Source organism: Nerophis ophidion, linkage group LG10, assembly GCF_033978795.1.
Source record: "Nerophis ophidion isolate RoL-2023_Sa linkage group LG10, RoL_Noph_v1.0, whole genome shotgun sequence".
Lineage (NCBI taxonomy): Eukaryota > Metazoa > Chordata > Actinopteri > Syngnathiformes > Syngnathidae > Nerophis > Nerophis ophidion.
In genome coordinates this window covers 28,593,748-28,612,265 of record NC_084620.1, presented here as the reverse complement: position 1 = coordinate 28,612,265, position 18,518 = coordinate 28,593,748, and the positions used below count along the sequence as shown (strand labels likewise).

The following is an 18,518-nucleotide window of genomic DNA, read 5'->3' as shown; positions in this document are numbered from 1 at the left end:
GAACAAATGCAATTATTTTCTCCCCTTTGATAACATGCCTGTGCAACGGAGGCCGGTACGTTGGTAGACCTCTTTCCCTGACAGCTTCGAGAGTATGCTGACTATCAAGAGGGAGTAACCAGGGCTTTTAGCTTGGTGGTAAGCATGCTCACCTATCATGGGGGAAACTAGGGTTGGCGTCCTTGTCTTAGTAGTAGTAGGAAACAAACAATGCATAACCGCTACTGTGGTGCCATGATCCGAATAAGAGGTTTAAGAGGGTGAGTGTGACGGTGTGGCGCACAACGCAGACCGCTGCACCTGCAGATAAATGCTGACATACGCAACAAGAATTTCAAACATGTTCAGCGGCATGTCATTAATTTTCTAGCGATTATCCAATTCAAGAGTAAAAATAATTTATGGCCACGGCTGTATATATCTTACGTAGAACCAGCTCCTAATTTGAGTTTTGCATCACATTGCTATTGTTTTTTTCTTCTGTTGAAATTGTACTTTGACACACAAAAAAAGAAGAAGTAAGGCTGTCAAAGTTACCGCGCATGCATCCTGTTCGACCCTTGGTCCATTCCATAGCGTGGGTAAATGTAGCTGAGTTCAGCCCATAGTGACGGGGGAAAATAGTGAGCAGAAATGGACAAAGAAAAGTGTACATAATGAAAAGCCCAGGTCCAAAGCCATGGCAAGTCATCCTCCCAACAAGACAAGACTATTTTCACACATGACAAAAATCAATTCGTAAAGGTATGATACTCCGTACACCAAACTCCAATCAGTACCTTATAAAATTCGAACTTTTGACTAATTGTCACAAATTGTTAATAACCAATGCTGTCTCAGCCGCAACCTTAATGTTGCTACAATTACGCCTCTCTCCGGCCTACTGCCCTCGGTCATGACGACCAAGGTAGGCTCCATCGACAGCCTCACTAGCAACTTCCATGTTGATTTGCACAACATCATTGATGGTATAGCACAGTTCAAACTAAGAAGGCAACTGACAGACATACCCCTCGTTTCCATAAGAAACCAAAACACTCATGTAGGGAACTGGAACGCAAATGGCGTGCGACTAAACACACACACGCTTACCTTGGATAAAACTAATTACTACTCTTATTTTGGACATTTGCTTTGATGTCTGCGCCTAAGAGTGAGTTCCGAAAACATCATTTTGCCTGTTTTCTGCTTATTTTGTCAACTATGTATTTTGCATCAATCTATTTTAAAGAGAAATGTTAATTGCTAGGTGGGATGCACACGACCAGAGGGTTCAGACTGGTCACATTTGATACATTTGTGATTTATATCCACATAAAGAAGAGGCCTGGGCCAGATTTTTAAAATTTGGAATTGCACTGTTTACATTGACATGGCACTCAGGGCGTTGAAGGGATCCAGTTTGGTGGCTGCAGGATTAGGTCTCTGCTTCTTGAAAATGATGTGGTCCTGATAGCTTCATCTGGCCAGGATCTTCAGCTCTCACTGGATCGTTCACAGCTGAGTGTGAAGCAACTGGGATGAGAATCAGCACCTCCGAGTCCGAGTCCATGGTTCTCACGCGGAAGAGGGTGTAGTGTAATCTCCAGGTGGGGGAGATCTCACCCCAAGTGGAGGAGTTATAAGAGTCTTGTTCACATGTGGGGAACAGCCGATCGTGAGCTCGACAGGCGGATGGATCGGTGTGACGTCTTCAGTAACGCGGACGCTGTATCGACCTGTTGTGAAGTAGCAGCTGAGCCGGAAGACAAAGCTCCCAATTTATCGGTCGATCTACCTTCCCAACCCCACCTATGGTCATGAGCTTTCGGTTTTGACTGAAAGGACAAGATTATGAGTACAAGCGGCGGAAATGAGTTTCCTCCGCCTGGTGGCGGGGCTCTCCCTTAGAGATAGGGTGAGAAGCTCTGTCATCCGGGAGGAGCTCAAAGTAAAGCTGCTGCTCCTCCACATTGAGAGCCAGATGAGGTGGTTCAGGCATCTGGTCAGGATGCCACTCGAATGCTTCCCTAGGGAGGTGTTTAGGGCAAGTCCGACCGGTAGGAGGCCATGGGGAAGACCCAGGACACGTTGGGAAGACTATGTCTCCCGGCTGGCCTAGGAACGCTTCGGGATTCCCCGGGAGGAGCTGGACGAAGTGGCTGGGGAGAGGGAAGTCTGGGCTTCTCTGCTTAGGCTGCTGCCCCTGTGACCCGACCTCTGATAAGCGGGAGAGAATGGTTGGTTGGATGGATGGACACTGACATGAAAAAATCCAAAACAGGTCAAATATGGGCCAAAAAATTGGAATTGACCTGCAATGTGAACTAAGACTAATTGCACTAATGCATTTATTAACATTATGGCGATACAAGAAAAAAGTATCGCCGCAGCTACTTTGATACTTAGCAGAATGGTATTTTGTAGTAACTTCTACAGAAAAAATCTTACTTCAAGTAATATAACGATGCAGGAAGAAGCGGCATTTGCAGCGTGACCCCAAAGATGCAGAGACGACAGCCGGAAGCCAAGAACATAAGTAAAATATTTAATCAACAAAAGGTGAATACAGCCCAAGTGGGCAAGACACAAAACTTCATTAGAAAACAACACACTCTCAGTAGACTAGCAAAGGCAACTGTGTACAGGCATATGAAAGAAGCCCGATTGGGACAGACCTGTTACTGGTTACTGGACAGTTGCGGGAGCCAGCATTCAGTAGCAGACAGGGGAGCTGAACTAAAAAAATAAGATCACTAGACAGGACTAACAAAACATGTCTGAAACAGTCACCAGAAAATGGCAAGAATTTACTATGTCTGTAAGATGTTTCGAGAATCACTGATGGTCAAGCGGTAGAAGATGGATGGATGAGCTTCTAAAAACATTTATAGGATATATATTGAAGTGCTTTAATAATTTAAAGGCCTACTGAAACCCACTACTACCCATCACGCAGTCTGATAGTTTATATATCAATGATGAAATAGGCCCTGCGATGACAGATCCCGATTGTAGCTGAGATAGGCACCAGCGCCCCTCGCAACCCCAAAAGGGAATAAGCGGTATAAAAATGGATGGATTGATGGATGGATGATGAAATATTAACATTGCAACGCATGCCAATACAGCCTTTTTAGTTTACTAAATTGCAATTTAAAATTTCCCGGGAGTTTTTTCTTGAAAACGTCACGTAATGACGTGAACGCGTGATGTCACGGACTGTAAGGAAATATGAGCGCTGCATACACACACAGCTAAAATTTGTCTACTTTAACGGCATAATTACAGTATTTTGGAGATCTGTGTTGCTGAATCTTTTGGAATTTGTTCAATTAATATTGGAGAAGTCAAAGTAGAAAGATGGAGTTGGGAAGCTTTAGCCTTTCGCCACACAAACACAGTATTTCCTTGTTTAAAATTCCCGGAGGTGAAACTTTACTCTGGATCACAGCGGTCAAGAGAACATGGATCCCGACCGAATGTCAACCAGCAGGTTTCGGTGAGAAAATTGTGGTAAAATGTCGCTTCTTACCGGAGATCAGCTGAGTTTGTGCCGCCCATTAAGCTCCCGTCGACTTCCTTGAGACATTGGCGTCAACACCCCGTGGACACACCCCTCCAACTATCAGGTAACATTAAACTCACTAAAACACTAGCAACACAATAGAAAGATAAGTGATTTCCCAGAATTATCCTAGTAAATGTGTCTAAAAACATCTGAATCCGTCCCAAGTTTTTTTTTTTTTCTAGCCCGTCGCTATCAATATCCTCAAACACAAATCTTTCATCCTCGCTCAAATTAATGGGGAAATGTCGTTTACTCGGTCCGAATAGCTGTTTTTGTTGGAGGCTCCCATTAAAATCATTGTGAATATGTGAGGAGCCCCCACACTTGCGACGTCATCGTCTGCGACTTCTGGGAAAAGTCAGGGCATTTCTGTTAGCGACCAAAAGTTGCAAACTTTATCGTGGATGTTCTCTACTAAATCCTTTCAGCAAAAATATGGCAATATTGCGAAATGATCAAGTATGACACATAGAATTGACCTGCTATCCCCGTTTAAATATGAAAATCTCATTTCAGTAGACCTTTAACCTCACAGCCTGTTCAGTCAGCTCCGTTAGTAACACAACAGCAACAGTGTTAATGGTGAAAAAAGTGAATACATAACAAATGCACACGACATTTACATCCGCTTAACGATCTGCATTGACTTTGTACTGAAGGACCAGAAAAGTGGCCAGTCTGAGGATCACGAAGAAAACCCCCAGCACGATGAAATCCACGTACAGCTTGGCGTCCTCCACGTTCAGCATGACCAGGACAGACTCTGGATTTCTGAAGGCACACCCCAGGTTCACGTCGAAGCACTCCAGCTCTGTGCGGTTCATCCCGTAGATGGAGAGAATCACTCCCTCGAAGCCGTACCTGAAACCACACATTTTAACATATGCTACCACTTAAGTGTTTGGATTACTTGCAAATATCTAAGATAAACACATTTATGCCACTTACCATTATACATAAAAAAAACCCAATCAGATAAACATTCTTAGGAGAGATGCCATTTTAAGGTTGAATCTAACCTTGCATCAGCTGTTTACGGGCTCAAAATGGCCATAAAGCAATTTTTTCAAGTAATTTTTTTAAGTTCCCATTCAATATCCGACATTTCTCCTTCTCTTTCCTACCTTTACATCTCAATCTGCTTACAGGGTAAAATCCATAATGCAATATATATATTGCACCTTCTGCGATAGCGATTTATGTCACAACATATTTGGCATAGATAGGCTCCAGCATCCCCCGCGACCCCGAAAGGGACAAGCGGTAGAAAATGGATGGATTGATATAAATTATAGAACCGTTTCAAAACATGTTACAAAGCTCCTAATTACTTGGCGTATCCAGTAACATTGTGTTATTTCCGCTTTCTCAACGCTATTATTGTTCTACTTGCTGATTTTATGTTAATAGCTGCTACTTTCTGTTGTAACAATGTTCTATAAACATGTATGTTGAAATGTAATAGGCACTTCTGTTTTTTGTATACTTTACGTTAATTTTGTGTGATGAAACAAATTTGAGTATCCATCCAATACCAAGTTGTTAAGGGCAATACGTATTGGTTATACCAATGCTGATACTTAAAATGTTCAAGATCATTAAATTATTACATTTTTGATCAAAGTTATAATCAGACAAAAACACAGGATAGAAGTGTAACTACAGTATATCAAAAATTGAAATTATTTTCTTTGGGCTCTGATTTAAATATTTAGTTTTTTGCACTGTTGTGTGCCCAGACTTTTTTTCTGGGTTTGTAAACGATAAAAACGATTACAAAAATTGTGACGATAAAAATATCAATCTAACCATTGTAGTATGGAGGGTGCTACAGTGTCTCGAGGACGCTGTTGTTCACTAGTTGCTGTTCACAATATAAAGACAACATTAAAAGCTCTATCGATTGTCAAATTTGTATCATTTATATCGTCTATCGCGCTACCATATCTGCTTACAATGATATCATTGTTATTGTAACTCAACCCCTCTATCAATTTTTCTGCAGCTGTCAATCTCGTAACCCAACTGGTTGACACGGCCTGGTTCTGTTCGAATTTTCATCGCCCTACCGACTGACTTTGATCCGACAAACAACTGCTGATGATTAAGCTAAACTAATATAAAGAATAGCATGGTCCCTCATTAGTACAAGGGTTTGTAGATGTGAAACACAATGGCAAAATATTTTTTTAAACCTACATACAGCAAGGATATAAGACATTTCATTTTGTTTTATTTATTTTGTCAAGAGTTACTTACAGGAGCGCTTTGCTTTTTTTAAGGACCTTCTGCAAAAAAGCTAGTCAAAAATCATCACCAGGAGGCATTCCAGGGTTTTAAGACTCGACTGCATACCATATTTTCCGGACCATAGGGCACACCAACTTATAAGGCACATGGCTGATGAATGGTCTATTTTCGATCTTTTTTCATTTACAAGGCGCACCAGATTATAGAGCGCATTAAAAGTCATATTATTTTTTTCTAAATTGAAAACACTTCCTTGTGGTCTACATAACATGTAATGGTGGTTCTTAGGTGAAAATGTTTCATAGACGATGTTTTACAGATCATATTCAAGCCGCTTTCTGGCAGTCGCTTCCGGATGCGCGTTTTGTGGGCGGTCTTATTTACGTGGCTCACCTTCGGCAGCGCCTTCCTCTCCGTCATCTTTGTTGTATCGCAGTAGCATGCAAGGACGGTAACTGTTTTAATGAAATTCACTTTACTTAAATCAATAACAGAGCAGCATCTAATCCGGAAATGTGTCCCGTGAAAAAAGGTCCGACTGGGACTCTCTGATAACTGAAGTTCCTTGGATGAATAATGTAAACTCACTACACCGGTATGTTTTAGCGCTTTCATGACGAGTTTACTGAGAGATATATGTAGGAACTTTACACTACTTTATATTAGAAATGGCAACAGTGGAGGATGAATGTCCCATATGAAGTAGAGAAAAAGAAGCTTATTTTAAGCTTAATTTTGTGGAATTGTCTTCATTGACATACAGCAATTGCCATGGCAACCCGGACATCTGATTCTTTAAATGACTAGATCATTTTAATTGTGGAGTGCATACAATGGTTTGTTAATGGCATAAACGTGTTTTTCTTTAGAAAACAAAATGTATATGCAGTTGATCCTAAACTTTTGCCTGGTCGTATAAGTCCAAATTGACCAACAGTGGTGTTGGTGACGATACCTGAGGTAGGATCCATAAGAAGTCCACTGCAGGTAATAAGGAATGGTTTTGAAATTCACAAAGTAGCCAGAGAAGAGGATGACAGGTATGGCTGTGATCGGACCTACAAAGGTTGCAACCTACAAACCGACAAATAATGAATGAGCTGTAAGGTGCAGTAAGATACGTCAGTGGGGTATGCATTACCTGTGGCGAAGGGGATGCCGCCCCTATGAGCATCCCCAGTGTCTGGGCTACCATGGAGATGCATGTGGACAAGGTGATAAACAGCAGAAAACGTGATGCATCAGATGGCTGCTGAGTCATCCAGTACACAATACTGCAGTAAAGGATTGGGCAGATCAGCTGAAAAATAAAAAACAAGACTTGGGTTTGACTCATGTATTTCATATAACATGCACAACTGTCAGTATGAGGGGATTGAGGGTTGAGGGAAAAAGGGATCTATTTTTTGCGGATGGTGGCCTTGTCAAATTCTGCCATTTAAAAATATTGTAAATAAAAAAACACAAAAATGTTACACAATGCCTGACACAAATACATCTATTTGTGTCAGGCTTGGCACGGACAGTTTGTTTGTATTTTAGTTTTTCCTCTGTGTGTGTTTAGTATTTCCTGTTTTTAGTTCCTGTCAGCGCTCTTATTTTGTCTGTTTCCTGTTTTTTTCCCCTGTGCGCTGTTTCTCCTTAGCTGCGGCTGATTGGCACCTGGCCACACCTGGTGTCAATCAGCCCGCTCCTATTTGTACCTGCTTTGTCCTCCAGTCAGTGCTGGATTGTCATGTCGATGTCGCTCTTGTCGTTGCTACCTGTCGTGTCATGTTTTGTCGATGCAGCGTTGCGGTTAAGCTTTATTTGATTGCGGTTTTTGGCTTACTGCCTTTTGTTCCCTGTTTCTAAGTTTGTTTTCATATTACATGTACGACTTCTGTTTCCTGCTCGAGACCTGCTAGCTTCCACGCTAGGCCGTTTTATTTTTGCTAGCTTCCATGCTAAGCTCCATTTATTTTCTAGCTCTCATGTTAGCTCCCTTAGATTGTCATCCGCCTCGTGCGCGCTTTTGGTTGTACTTCTTTGGTTGGTTCTTGTTCTAATATTTTAATTAAATCATGTTTTCCTGTTCAATGCCTGCCTCCGTTTCTGCATCTTAGACAAATCCCAAGATGCATTTTAGTCTACAACTAACTCTGTCAGAGTTAATTGTAGACAAATCCCAAGATGCAGAAACAGAGGCAGGCATTAAACAGGAAAACATGATTTAATTAAAATATTAGAACAAGAACAAACCAAAGGGGTACAACCAAAAGCGCGCACGAGGTGGATGACAAACTAAAGGAGCTAGCATGGGAGCTAGAAAATAAACTGAGTTTAGCATGGAAGCTAGCAAAAACAAAAAGGCCTAGTGTGGAAGCTAGGTGGTCTCGATCAGGAAACAGAAGTTGTACATTTAAAAAAAAAAACAACTTAGAAGCAGGGAACAAAAGGCAGTAAGCTAAAAACCGCAATCAAAGCTTACCGCAACGCTGCATTGACAAAACACGACACGACAGGTAGCAACGACAAGAGCGACATCCACATGACAATAATCCAGCTTTGACTGGATGACAAAGCAGGTACAAATAGGAGCGGGCTGATTGACGCCAGGTGTGGCCAGGTGCCAATCAGCCGCAGCTGAGGAGAAACAGCGCACAGGGAAAAAAACAGGAAACAGACAAAATAAGAGCGCTGACAGGAACTAAAAACAGGAATACTAAACACACACAGAGGAAAAACCAAAACACAAACAAACAGTCAGTGGCAAGCCTGATAATTTGTGGCAGCATAGTAGGAAGTTATGTTAAGTTTCACTTTGCATCCCATTGCCCATAACTGTGGTGTGTTCAAGGACCCTTGATTAAAGTTAGAGGCATCACTAGTTTTTAAAGACCAGGGGACGACTTCCGTCCTGGGAAATGCATTAATAATAAAATCATAACGTATTTGTAATGATCTGACAGCAGAGTGTTGCAGTGGCTGGTTTCTGGGTCACGGGGCGTGGCCCTCTGCGTGCATGATACTCATTTCCTCCTGACTACTTAAGATCTCCTGATGGTTTACCCTTCCATTTGTGTACATCTCTCCACAAATGCTTCTCATTCCTTTAGGCTTTGTCCCGGCCTTGCTGTGTTGTGTTAAATTGTTAATTCTTCAAACGTAAAGTGTCCTATTTCTGTTCCTCATGCTTTAAGTGTGCATCCTTATTTTGTTTTTATTACTTATTCATACACTGGTGTATGAATGTTTGGTCATAAATGGAGGGGCTGTAGGCGCGAAATGCCAGCCACGCTTACGTCAGTCACCCCCAGGGCAGCTGTGGCTACAAATGTTGCTCACCATCAATGTGTGAATGTGCAGTGAACTAATAGGTTCGCAATTCTCTTTGAAGTGCTTTGAAAAGTGCTATATAAATCTAATCCATTCTTATTTAAAAAGGTAATATTTTTTCAAAACAAATTCTAAGTATTAAGAGTTGTTTTCGACATACATTAATACCATAATACTAGAGGAGTAACGGTAAACAAAAATATCGTTTCGGTACGTACCTCGGTTTAGAGGTCACTGTTCGGTTCATTTTCGGTACAGGAAGAAAACAACAAAATATACATTTTTTTGGTTATTTATTTACCAAATTTGTAAACAATGGCTTTATCCTTTTAACATTGGGAACACTATAATAATTCTGCCCACTTTAATCCACATTAAACTGCCTCAAGTTGTTGCTTTGAATAAAATGACAAAACTTTTCTTCTTCATATAAAAAGTGCAACATTAAACAGTTTCAAGTCAACTCATCATGCTTAATTTATGACAGCATTTGGAATCCTGTAATCGATTTTTATTATGTAAATGTTATATTTGTATCAACATGTGATAGCAGGGACCCTGCCATTCAAAACTAGGCTGCTTTATTACTAATGATTAATGTAACGATAGCTGAAAAAAAATAGTACAATAGCAATACGAGAGACTATTCATCCCTGAACACCATGGAGTTCATGTAGGCTTTATCATGCAGTTACATTATTATATCAACTATCACAGACAGAAACTCTTCATATAACATCATGTACTTTTTTGCTGCTTCAACACCTCAATCAACACTGTCCGTAACACACACACATACACGCACGCGCACGCACACACGCACACACACACACGCACACGCACACGCACACGCACACACACACGCACACACACACACACACCGCAAAATGAGCCAACATTACGCTAAAAGCGAATTAGCCTTCACCTCAAGCAAGGACGGGCTTATAGTGTTGTTAGTAGTAGTTGACTGGGAAGTGTCTATTATCATTTGGGGAGAGTACACAGCTTTATGCTCACCTGCTAAACATCAATCTGCTCGACGCTGAAGCGCTGACTACATGCGCTCTGAATACGCACTGCTGATTGGTTGTTACCGCTCTGAATACGCACGGCTGATTTGCTGTTACTGCTAAATATGTAACTACCAAGCGCTCTGAATACGCACTGCTGATTGGTTGTTACCGCTCTGAATACGCACTGCTGATTGGCTGTTACCGCTATATATGTAACCAATCAGATGGTTGTGTGGGTGGGACAATGCTAGGTGCTGTGTAGAAGACAGAGTCAGAAAGCAGAACAGCTTGTTAAGACTTTAGCTTAGGCGGCTACTTCATATGTTCGTGTGGAAACTCGTTCGGTACACCTCCGCACCGATCCCAAACCCCCGTACCAAAACGGTTCAATACAAATACACGTACCGTTACACCCCTACATAATACACAAGTCAAAAACCTAATTACATTTCAATCATGATTTAAAAAGCTGTTTTTAAACAAATCCATGCAATAGTTAGTTACTAAGTGCATGTAAACATACAAAATGTGTGTGGTTATGAGGCAGCGACGTTGAGTTTTGGTTTGGATGGGGGCCTCTTTAGGAGACTTGTGTGAGGGAGCCCACAATCTGGTGCTGCACCCCTGAGCCAGGGCATCAAGTTTCGAAAGCCTCCCTGGTGAGGTGTTAAGGGGAACCATGAGGAGGCCCTCCGGACACGCTAAAAAAATTACATCTACCAGCTGTCTTGGAATAGCTGTGGTGTTCTCCAGGTGGAATTTAAGGAAACCGGAAAGTATATGGGCTTCCCTACTAAAACTGCTGCCGTCAGGACCCACACCTGGCTAAGCGTAAGAGGATGGATGGACGGACAAACAGGATGCTGTAATGTGACGTGTGTTGTATGTCAATACATTACCTGGAATGGAATATCCGCAATTGTTTTGGCAAAGTAGTAGGCATGTAGACTGTACCAGGAATTCAGGTGTTCCCTTACAAACACGGACATTTCCAAAGGAACTAGACGGAAAAGCAGAAACGCAGTAAGTAGCAAATTCAAATTCATGCATTGGTACTTTAAATCATGAGATTAAATCGGTTCCATGACAGAGCTTGTAAATCTAAAATTAGCATTGCAAAACAGCGTCTGTGTCCAATGAAATCAGTTTTATATAATTGGTGCTCTGATACACCCAAAACAGCTCAAATTTTGATATGCAACAACCCTTTGAAAAAGAAAATAAGACAAGAAATGTATAAAAAAAACACCCAGTGGGGGGTCATAACATGTTACATTTACTCAAGTAACCTTTTGGATACATTGTACTAGAGAATAGTTTTAATGCTACAAACTTTTTTACTTTTGCTTTTAGTGTCATTCCGATCACTTTATCATTATTTGAAACCTGCTTGCAAAGGCGTGTTCATTCGCCTCATTAAGAGACTTCTTCAAGAGGTCATTGTCACATGACAATTTCACTTATCAGAGTCTGGCAGTCACATGAGGTGTAGTAGTTTGTTTTAAAGTATTTTTTGGACATGTGGACATGCAACCTTGCTCCTGCTCTACCGTCTTTAATAGTAACAGTAATTCAGTACAGTATGAGTCATTTGGAAGTATTAACTTCGGCCCACCTACTGTTGCATAGATGTCCTGATGGCTATTCTGCAGGTGGTGCTTCAATTTGGTTGTATTTTACTGGAGAAAATGGAACCACCTGGTCATACTTGCCAACCTTGAGACGTCCGATTTCGGGAGGTGGGGGGTGTGGTCGGGGATGGGGCGGAGGCGTAGTTTGGGGGCGTGGTTGGGGCAGGGGGCGTGGTTAAGAGGGGAGGGGTGTAATTCACCAACTCGAGTATGTGGTTGGGGCGGGGGGCGTGGTTAAGAGGGGAGGGGTGTAATTCACCAACTCGAGTATTTCATATATATTTCATTTTATATATATATATACATACATATATATATATATATATATATATATATATATATATATATATATATATATATATATATATATATATATATATATACATATATATATGTATATATGTATGACATAAAACTTTCAGTGAATTCTAGCTATTTATATTTATTTTATTATATAAATAAAAGAAAGTTGAATTTCAGACGGCACCTATCAAATACACAGTAATAAATACACAGTTGTTCTTCTAACTGTACTGTGCTTGCTGGTTACTAAAAAAACAACAACAACACTTACTTTCACTATTTGAGTAACGTCACTTCTGAGTTACCAGAAGATGGCGCCAGTATGTACTTTGCCCTGCCGTCTCTCGTTGTTAGCTCTGTTCGTTTGTGTTGTTTGCGTCTATTTTCGTCTCTGTCAGCTCACTGCTTGTGTATGACCGCCAAACACTGTTGGATCTTTGCCCCTCTCCCACTTCAACGTTGGTTTTTTGACGTCCCAGTCAGCTTTTTCACCTGGCCGGATTCCTGCCTTCCTTTCCCGCCCCGTGGCTCCTCTACCCCGCCACCTGCGGGCTGTCTGTCGGGCCCCACCTGGATTATCTGCACCCTTGGACGTGCTGGCCCCCGCCAGGTTCGGTCTTGTGAACGCAAGATCTTTGACAAACAAAACGTTTATCCTGAAGGATTTTTTCACTTCCCGCTGACTTGACTTCCTCTGTGTGACGGAAACATGGCTGAGAGCCGGTGAGTCCGCCCCTCTTAATGACCTTCTGCCTGAGGAGTGTTCCTACTTTAATTCTCCGCGGTCATCCGAAAAGGAGGAGGATTAGCAGTCGTTTTTAAAAATGACTTTAAATGCCTTCAAATCCGCCTGCAATCCTCCTTTCCAAGCTTCGAACTGTGCATGTTTGAGCCTCCAGCTCCTGCTGAATTTCGGGAGGAAATTTCTTCCGGGAGGTTTTCGGGAGAGGCGCTGAATTCAGGGAGTCTCCCGGAAAATCCGGAAGGGTTGGCAAGTATGCACCGGGTTTATAAGTTGTTTTGTTGACTACGGCTGCAAAGTGAGTCCACTTGTCTTCTTTTGTATTGTATTGTCTTGAATTGAGTCTTGTTTTCCGGGTGAAAAATCGAGTGTCCATTTTAAAAGATGCTACACTGCAAAAAGTCAGTGTTCAAAAACAAGAAAAAAACTAAACAAAAACTAAATTATCTACCAATAGAACAAGGACATTTGGCTTGTTTTTGTTGTGTTTTCTGTTGTGTCTGTCTAATCCCCCTCTAATCCCCACAAATTTCCCCCGTCTTCCTTTTCTTCTTTCTATCCCCTACTGCTCCAGCCCGGCTGCACCAAATGATAATATAAATACATTTAATAAATTCAAATTCAAATAAGGCAACAAGAGAAGGATCCTACACTTCTCTTTTGTAAAGTAAATTTGAACAGCCGATATGGGCATTTACATCAACTATATAATTAGCCTGAGAAGCTGGACAGGACAAAAAAAAAAAAGTCAAATTCAAAAACAAGAAAAAAAAACTATAGAGGTATTTTATTTGAACTAAGCAAAATTATCTGCCAATAGAACAAGGACATTTGGCTTGTCATGACTTTCCAAAACAAGTAAAAATTAGCTAACCTCAATGAACCCAAAAATACCTTAAAATAAGTATATTATCATTAATAACAACTGTACTACTATATGAGTACGTATTTTATATTGTTTCATTGAAAATAAACCTGCAAAGTCCATTTGGCTGTCATCTGTTTTAATATGAGACAATTCTTTCAAAGTAATTTTTTTTTCATGCTTGAAATAAGAAATTATTACTTTAAAAAAGTAGTGTTATACTTGTGAGTGTTGATGACACAGCTTTGCAATAGTTGATATTCTTGATTCAAGCATGTTTTACTCAATATAGGTAAATAAAAAATCAGCAACAAGCTGTAATATCTTACTGAGATCATTTTGGACCAAACCCTTAAAACAAGTAAAAGACTAACATAAAATCTGCTTTGTGAGAAGAAATATCTTATCAGACAGAAACTAAGCAAATATCACCCTTATTTGAGATATTTAATCTTACTTAGATTTCAGTTTTTGCAGTGTAGTTCTAATTGGATACCTTTTGTGATTTTCGACACGCCCCTCTCCATCATGCAACTGGGATTACCCATTTTCTCCCAACCACCGACAATTAAAGGCCTACTGAAATTAGATTTTCTTATTTAAACGGAGATAGCAGGTCCATTCTATGTGTCATACTTGATCATTTCGCGATATTGCCATATTTTTGCTGAAAGGATTTAGTAGAGAACATCCACGATAAAGTTCGCAACTGAAGAAAAGCCCTGCCTCTAGCGGAAATCGCAGACGATGACGTCACATGTTGATGGCTCCTCATATATTCACATTGATTTTAATGGGAGCCTCCAACAAAAACAGCTATTCCGACCGAGAAAAAGACAATTTCCCCATTAATTTGAGCGGGGATGAAAGATTTGTGTTTGAGGATATTGAAAGCGACGGACTAGAAAAAAAAGAACGAAAAAAAAAAAAAGCGATTGCAATCGCGTTGCATTGAGACGGATTCATGTGTTTTTAGAGACATTTACTAGGATAATTCTGGGAAATCCCTTATCTTTCTATTGTGTTGCTAGTGTTTTAGTGAGTTTAACAGTACCTGATAGTCGGAAGTGTACGTCCACGGCCGGGTGTTGACGCGCAGTGTCTCGGGGAAGTCGACGGCAGCTGTACGGGAGGCACAAGCTCAGCTGATATCCGGTAAGTGGCGACTTTTTAACCACAATTTTCTCACCGAAACCTGCTGGTTGACATTTAGTCGGGATCCATGTCTGCTCTGATCCATAGGAAAGTTTCACCTCCGTGAATTTCAAACAAGGAATCACCGTGTGTTTGTGTGGCTAAAGGCAAAAACTTCCCAACTCCGTCTTTCTACTTTGACTTCTCCAATATTAATTGAACAAATTGCAAAAGATTCAGCAACACAGATCTCCAAAATACTGTGTAATTATGCCGTTAAAGCAGACGACTTTTAGCTGTGTGTGTGTGCAGCGCTCATATTCATAACAGCCCGTGACGTCACGCGTACACGTCATCATTACGCGACGTTTTCAAGAAAAAAGTCCCGGGAAATTTAAAAATTGCAATTCAGTAAACTAAAAAGGCCGTATTGGCATGTGTTGCAATGTTAATATTTGATCATTGATATATAAACTATCAAGACTGCGTGGTGAGTAGTGGTGGGTTTTAGTAAGCCTTTAAATATGATTGGATTTCTTCTTTGTCAATCTTTTTGTCTCGTTTTTATTCGTTAACTAAATTGTCAATTGTGTCATTGTTTGAGTCAACATAGGTCGTTAACAGTAACAATGACAAAAAATTTATACTGCAGACTAGAAGCGCTATGCTCAAACTGTGCCTGTTTTTGATGATTTCTTTCTTACATTCAAATAATATATTTCTCCGTCACACTCACTTTTTTCGTTCCAACCATTGGAACGAAGAAAGTGAGTGTGACGGAAAAATATATAAACTAGCTATAAACTATTGCTAGCGAGTAAGACCGGGTGTTTTGGGGCGTATCTTACGGCGTTGCTTCTGAAAAACATTACAAGAAGTGGTTGGAATCTTCGCTACACACATTTTTGCTCGCAACTTAAGAATACATTAGGTGAGAGACAGCTCTTATCTCAAAAAACTCGTAATTATGGGTACTCTTAAGTCGAGATACCACCGTGTTTCCTTACAGGTTAGAATGGTGGGCATCAGGGCGGCAAACATGAGGAACAGCATGGAGAAAAAGAGGAAACTAGTATTGTTGAACGCTTTGTCTGCATCATTTCCAATTTTGAGATAAAGCAGGCCAATGAGGACTCCAATCAGGATGTGGGATATCACTCGCAGGTGGGTCAGCAACTTTTGACACAACAAACACAAGTTAATCCTAAAAATCCTGTCCAAACATCACCGCAATTTCCTGATACCGGAGCAGAAATGCTTTTTTACGGTGTCTCTGCATATCGTCTTGATGTTTCTTTTCAAGAGGATGTAGAACTGTTTGATTGCACTCGTGCCATAGTTCTGTTTCTCAAAGGTTAATGCCTGGAGAAAAAGACAAAAAGGTGTTTTGTAATACTTTGTTGTCAAGTTCAAGAAGTACACAGCATTGCACTCACGTCCTTAGTGTGTACGAATGTCTTCACTTCCTCCGTGTTCTTGCTATCCTCACAGCACTGGCCCCCATAAGCAGCCTGATACAGTATGGGGTTCATGTCCCCGTGCTCCCCTGACGCCACCTCGATGACTGGCGGTGGGAGAAACCTGTCAAACATCTTACATATGGTAATGGGAGATATTTCACTCACTGTAGTCTGCCGGATTGTGATACTGGGGGCAATAAAGGCCCAGGCTGTTAAGGTGAGGGATGAGGTGGGAGACTGTTCCGGTGTATACACATTGGCCTTGACTGAGTATGTACAGCTAGGGGGCAGAGAAGTGATAAAAAAAAACACATGTTGGAACCGTGAAACTTAATCTACCGGATGTCGCCCTGAACAAGATTTTGATTGTGGCTCGTTTTAGGTCCTCTACCACAGTGGTTCTCAACCTTTTTTCAGTGATGTACACCCTGTAAACATTTTTTTAATTCAAGTACCCCCTAATCAGGGCAAAGCATTTTTGTTTGAAAAAAAAGAGATAAAGAAGTAAAATACAGCACTATGTCATCAGTTTCTGATTTATTAAATTTCATAACAGTGCAAAATATTGCTCATTTGTAGTGGTCTTTCTTGAACGATTTGGAGAAAAAGATATAAAAACAACTAAAAACTTGTTGAAAAATAAACAAGTGATATCATTCTTTATAAAGATTTCTACACATACAAGTAATCATCAGCTTATAAGGTTCCCTCTTTGGGGATTGTACAAACCCCGTTTCCATACGAGTTGGGAAATTGTGTTAGATGTAAATATAAACGGAATACAATGATTTGCAAATCCTTTTCAACCCATATTCAGTTGAATGAACTACAAAGACAAAATATTTGATGTTCAAACTCAAACTTGTATTTTTTTTTTTGCAAATGATAATTAACTTAGAATTTCATGGCTGTAACATGTTCCAAAGTAGTTGGGAAAGGGAATGTTCACCACTGTGTTACATCACCTTTTCTTTTAACAACACTCAATAAACGTTTGGGAACTGAGGAAACTAATTGTTGAAGCTTTGAAAGTGGAATTCTTTCTCATTCTTGTTTTATGTAGAGCTTTAGTCATTCAACAGTCCAGGGTCTCCGCTGTCGTATTTTACGCTTCATAATGTTCCACACATTTTCAATGGTAGACAGGTCTGGACTGCAGGAGGGCCAGGAAAGTACTCGCACTCTTTTACTACAAAACTACGCTGTTATAACAGTGGCGTGGCATTGTCTTGCTGAAATAAGCAGGGGCGTCCATGATAATGTTGCTTGGATGACAACATATGTTGCTCCAAAACCTCTATGGACCATTTACCATTAATGGTGCCTTCACAGATGTGTAAGTTACCCATGCCTTGGGCACTAATACACCCCCATACCATCACAGATGCTGGCTTTTGAACTTTACGCCTATAACAATCCGGATGGTTATATTCCTCTTTGTTCCGGAGGACACCACATCCACAGTTTCCAAATATAATTTGAAATGTGGACTCGTCAGACCACAGAACACTTTTCCACTTTGCATCAGTACATCTTAGATGAGCTCGGGCCCAGCAAAGCCAGTGGCGTTCCTTGGTGGTGTTGATAAATGGGTTTTGCTTTGCATACCAGAGTTTTAACTTGCACTTACAGTGGCTTTATGAAGTGTTCCTGAGCCCATGTGGTGATATCCTTTACACACTGATGTCGATTTCTGATGCAGTGCCGCCTGAGGGATCAAAGGTCCGTAATATCATTGCTTATGTGCAGTGATTTTTCCAGATTTTCTGAACCTTTTGATGATTTTACGGACCGTAGATGGTAAAATCCCTAAATTCCTTGCAATAGCTTGTTGAGAAATGTTGTTCTAAAACTGTTCGACTATTTGCTTACAAATCGGTGACCCTCGCCCCATCCTTGTTTGTGGATTACTTAACATTTCATGGAAGCTGCTTTTATACCCATTCATGGCACCCACCTGTTCCCAATTAGCCTGCACACCTGTGGGATGTTCCAAGTAAGTGTTGATGGGCATTTCTCAACTTTATCAGTATTTATTGCCACCTTTCACAACTTCTTTGTCATGTGTTGCTGGCATCAAATTCTAAAGTTAATGATTATTTGCAAAACAAAACGTTTTTCAGTTTGAACATCACATATGTTGTCTTTGTAGCACATTCAACTGAATATGGGTTGAAAATGATTTACAAATCATTGTATTCCATTTATATTTACATCTAACACAATTTCCCAACTCATATGGAATTAGGGTT

General features: G+C 40.7%; 1 protein-coding gene across 3 annotated transcripts in view; it reads right to left on the bottom strand.

The window, feature by feature from the left end:
- Positions 1 to 2,507: 2,507 nt before the first annotated feature.
- The window catches only part of LOC133560591 (ATP-binding cassette sub-family G member 4-like), a 37,533-nt gene continuing 21,522 nt past the window's right edge, over positions 2,508 to 18,518 (bottom strand). For 2 of the 3 annotated variants that reach the window (XM_061913272.1, XM_061913271.1), the window contains exons 8-15: positions 16,432 to 16,546; positions 16,243 to 16,370; positions 16,073 to 16,168; positions 15,814 to 15,982; positions 11,031 to 11,131; positions 6,942 to 7,100; positions 6,756 to 6,874; positions 2,508 to 4,411 (exon numbers count right to left, since the gene is read on the bottom strand). In XM_061913272.1, the coding sequence (XP_061769256.1) occupies positions 4,180 to 4,411; positions 6,756 to 6,874; positions 6,942 to 7,100; positions 11,031 to 11,131; positions 15,814 to 15,982; positions 16,073 to 16,168; positions 16,243 to 16,370; positions 16,432 to 16,546 (1,119 nt within the window). In that variant the 3' untranslated portion in view covers positions 2,508 to 4,179. Of the gene's footprint in view, positions 4,412 to 6,755; positions 6,875 to 6,941; positions 7,101 to 11,030; positions 11,132 to 15,813; positions 15,983 to 16,072; positions 16,169 to 16,242; positions 16,399 to 16,431; positions 16,547 to 18,518 lie in introns of all 3 variants that reach the window. The other variant, XM_061913273.1, reaches the window with a different exon arrangement.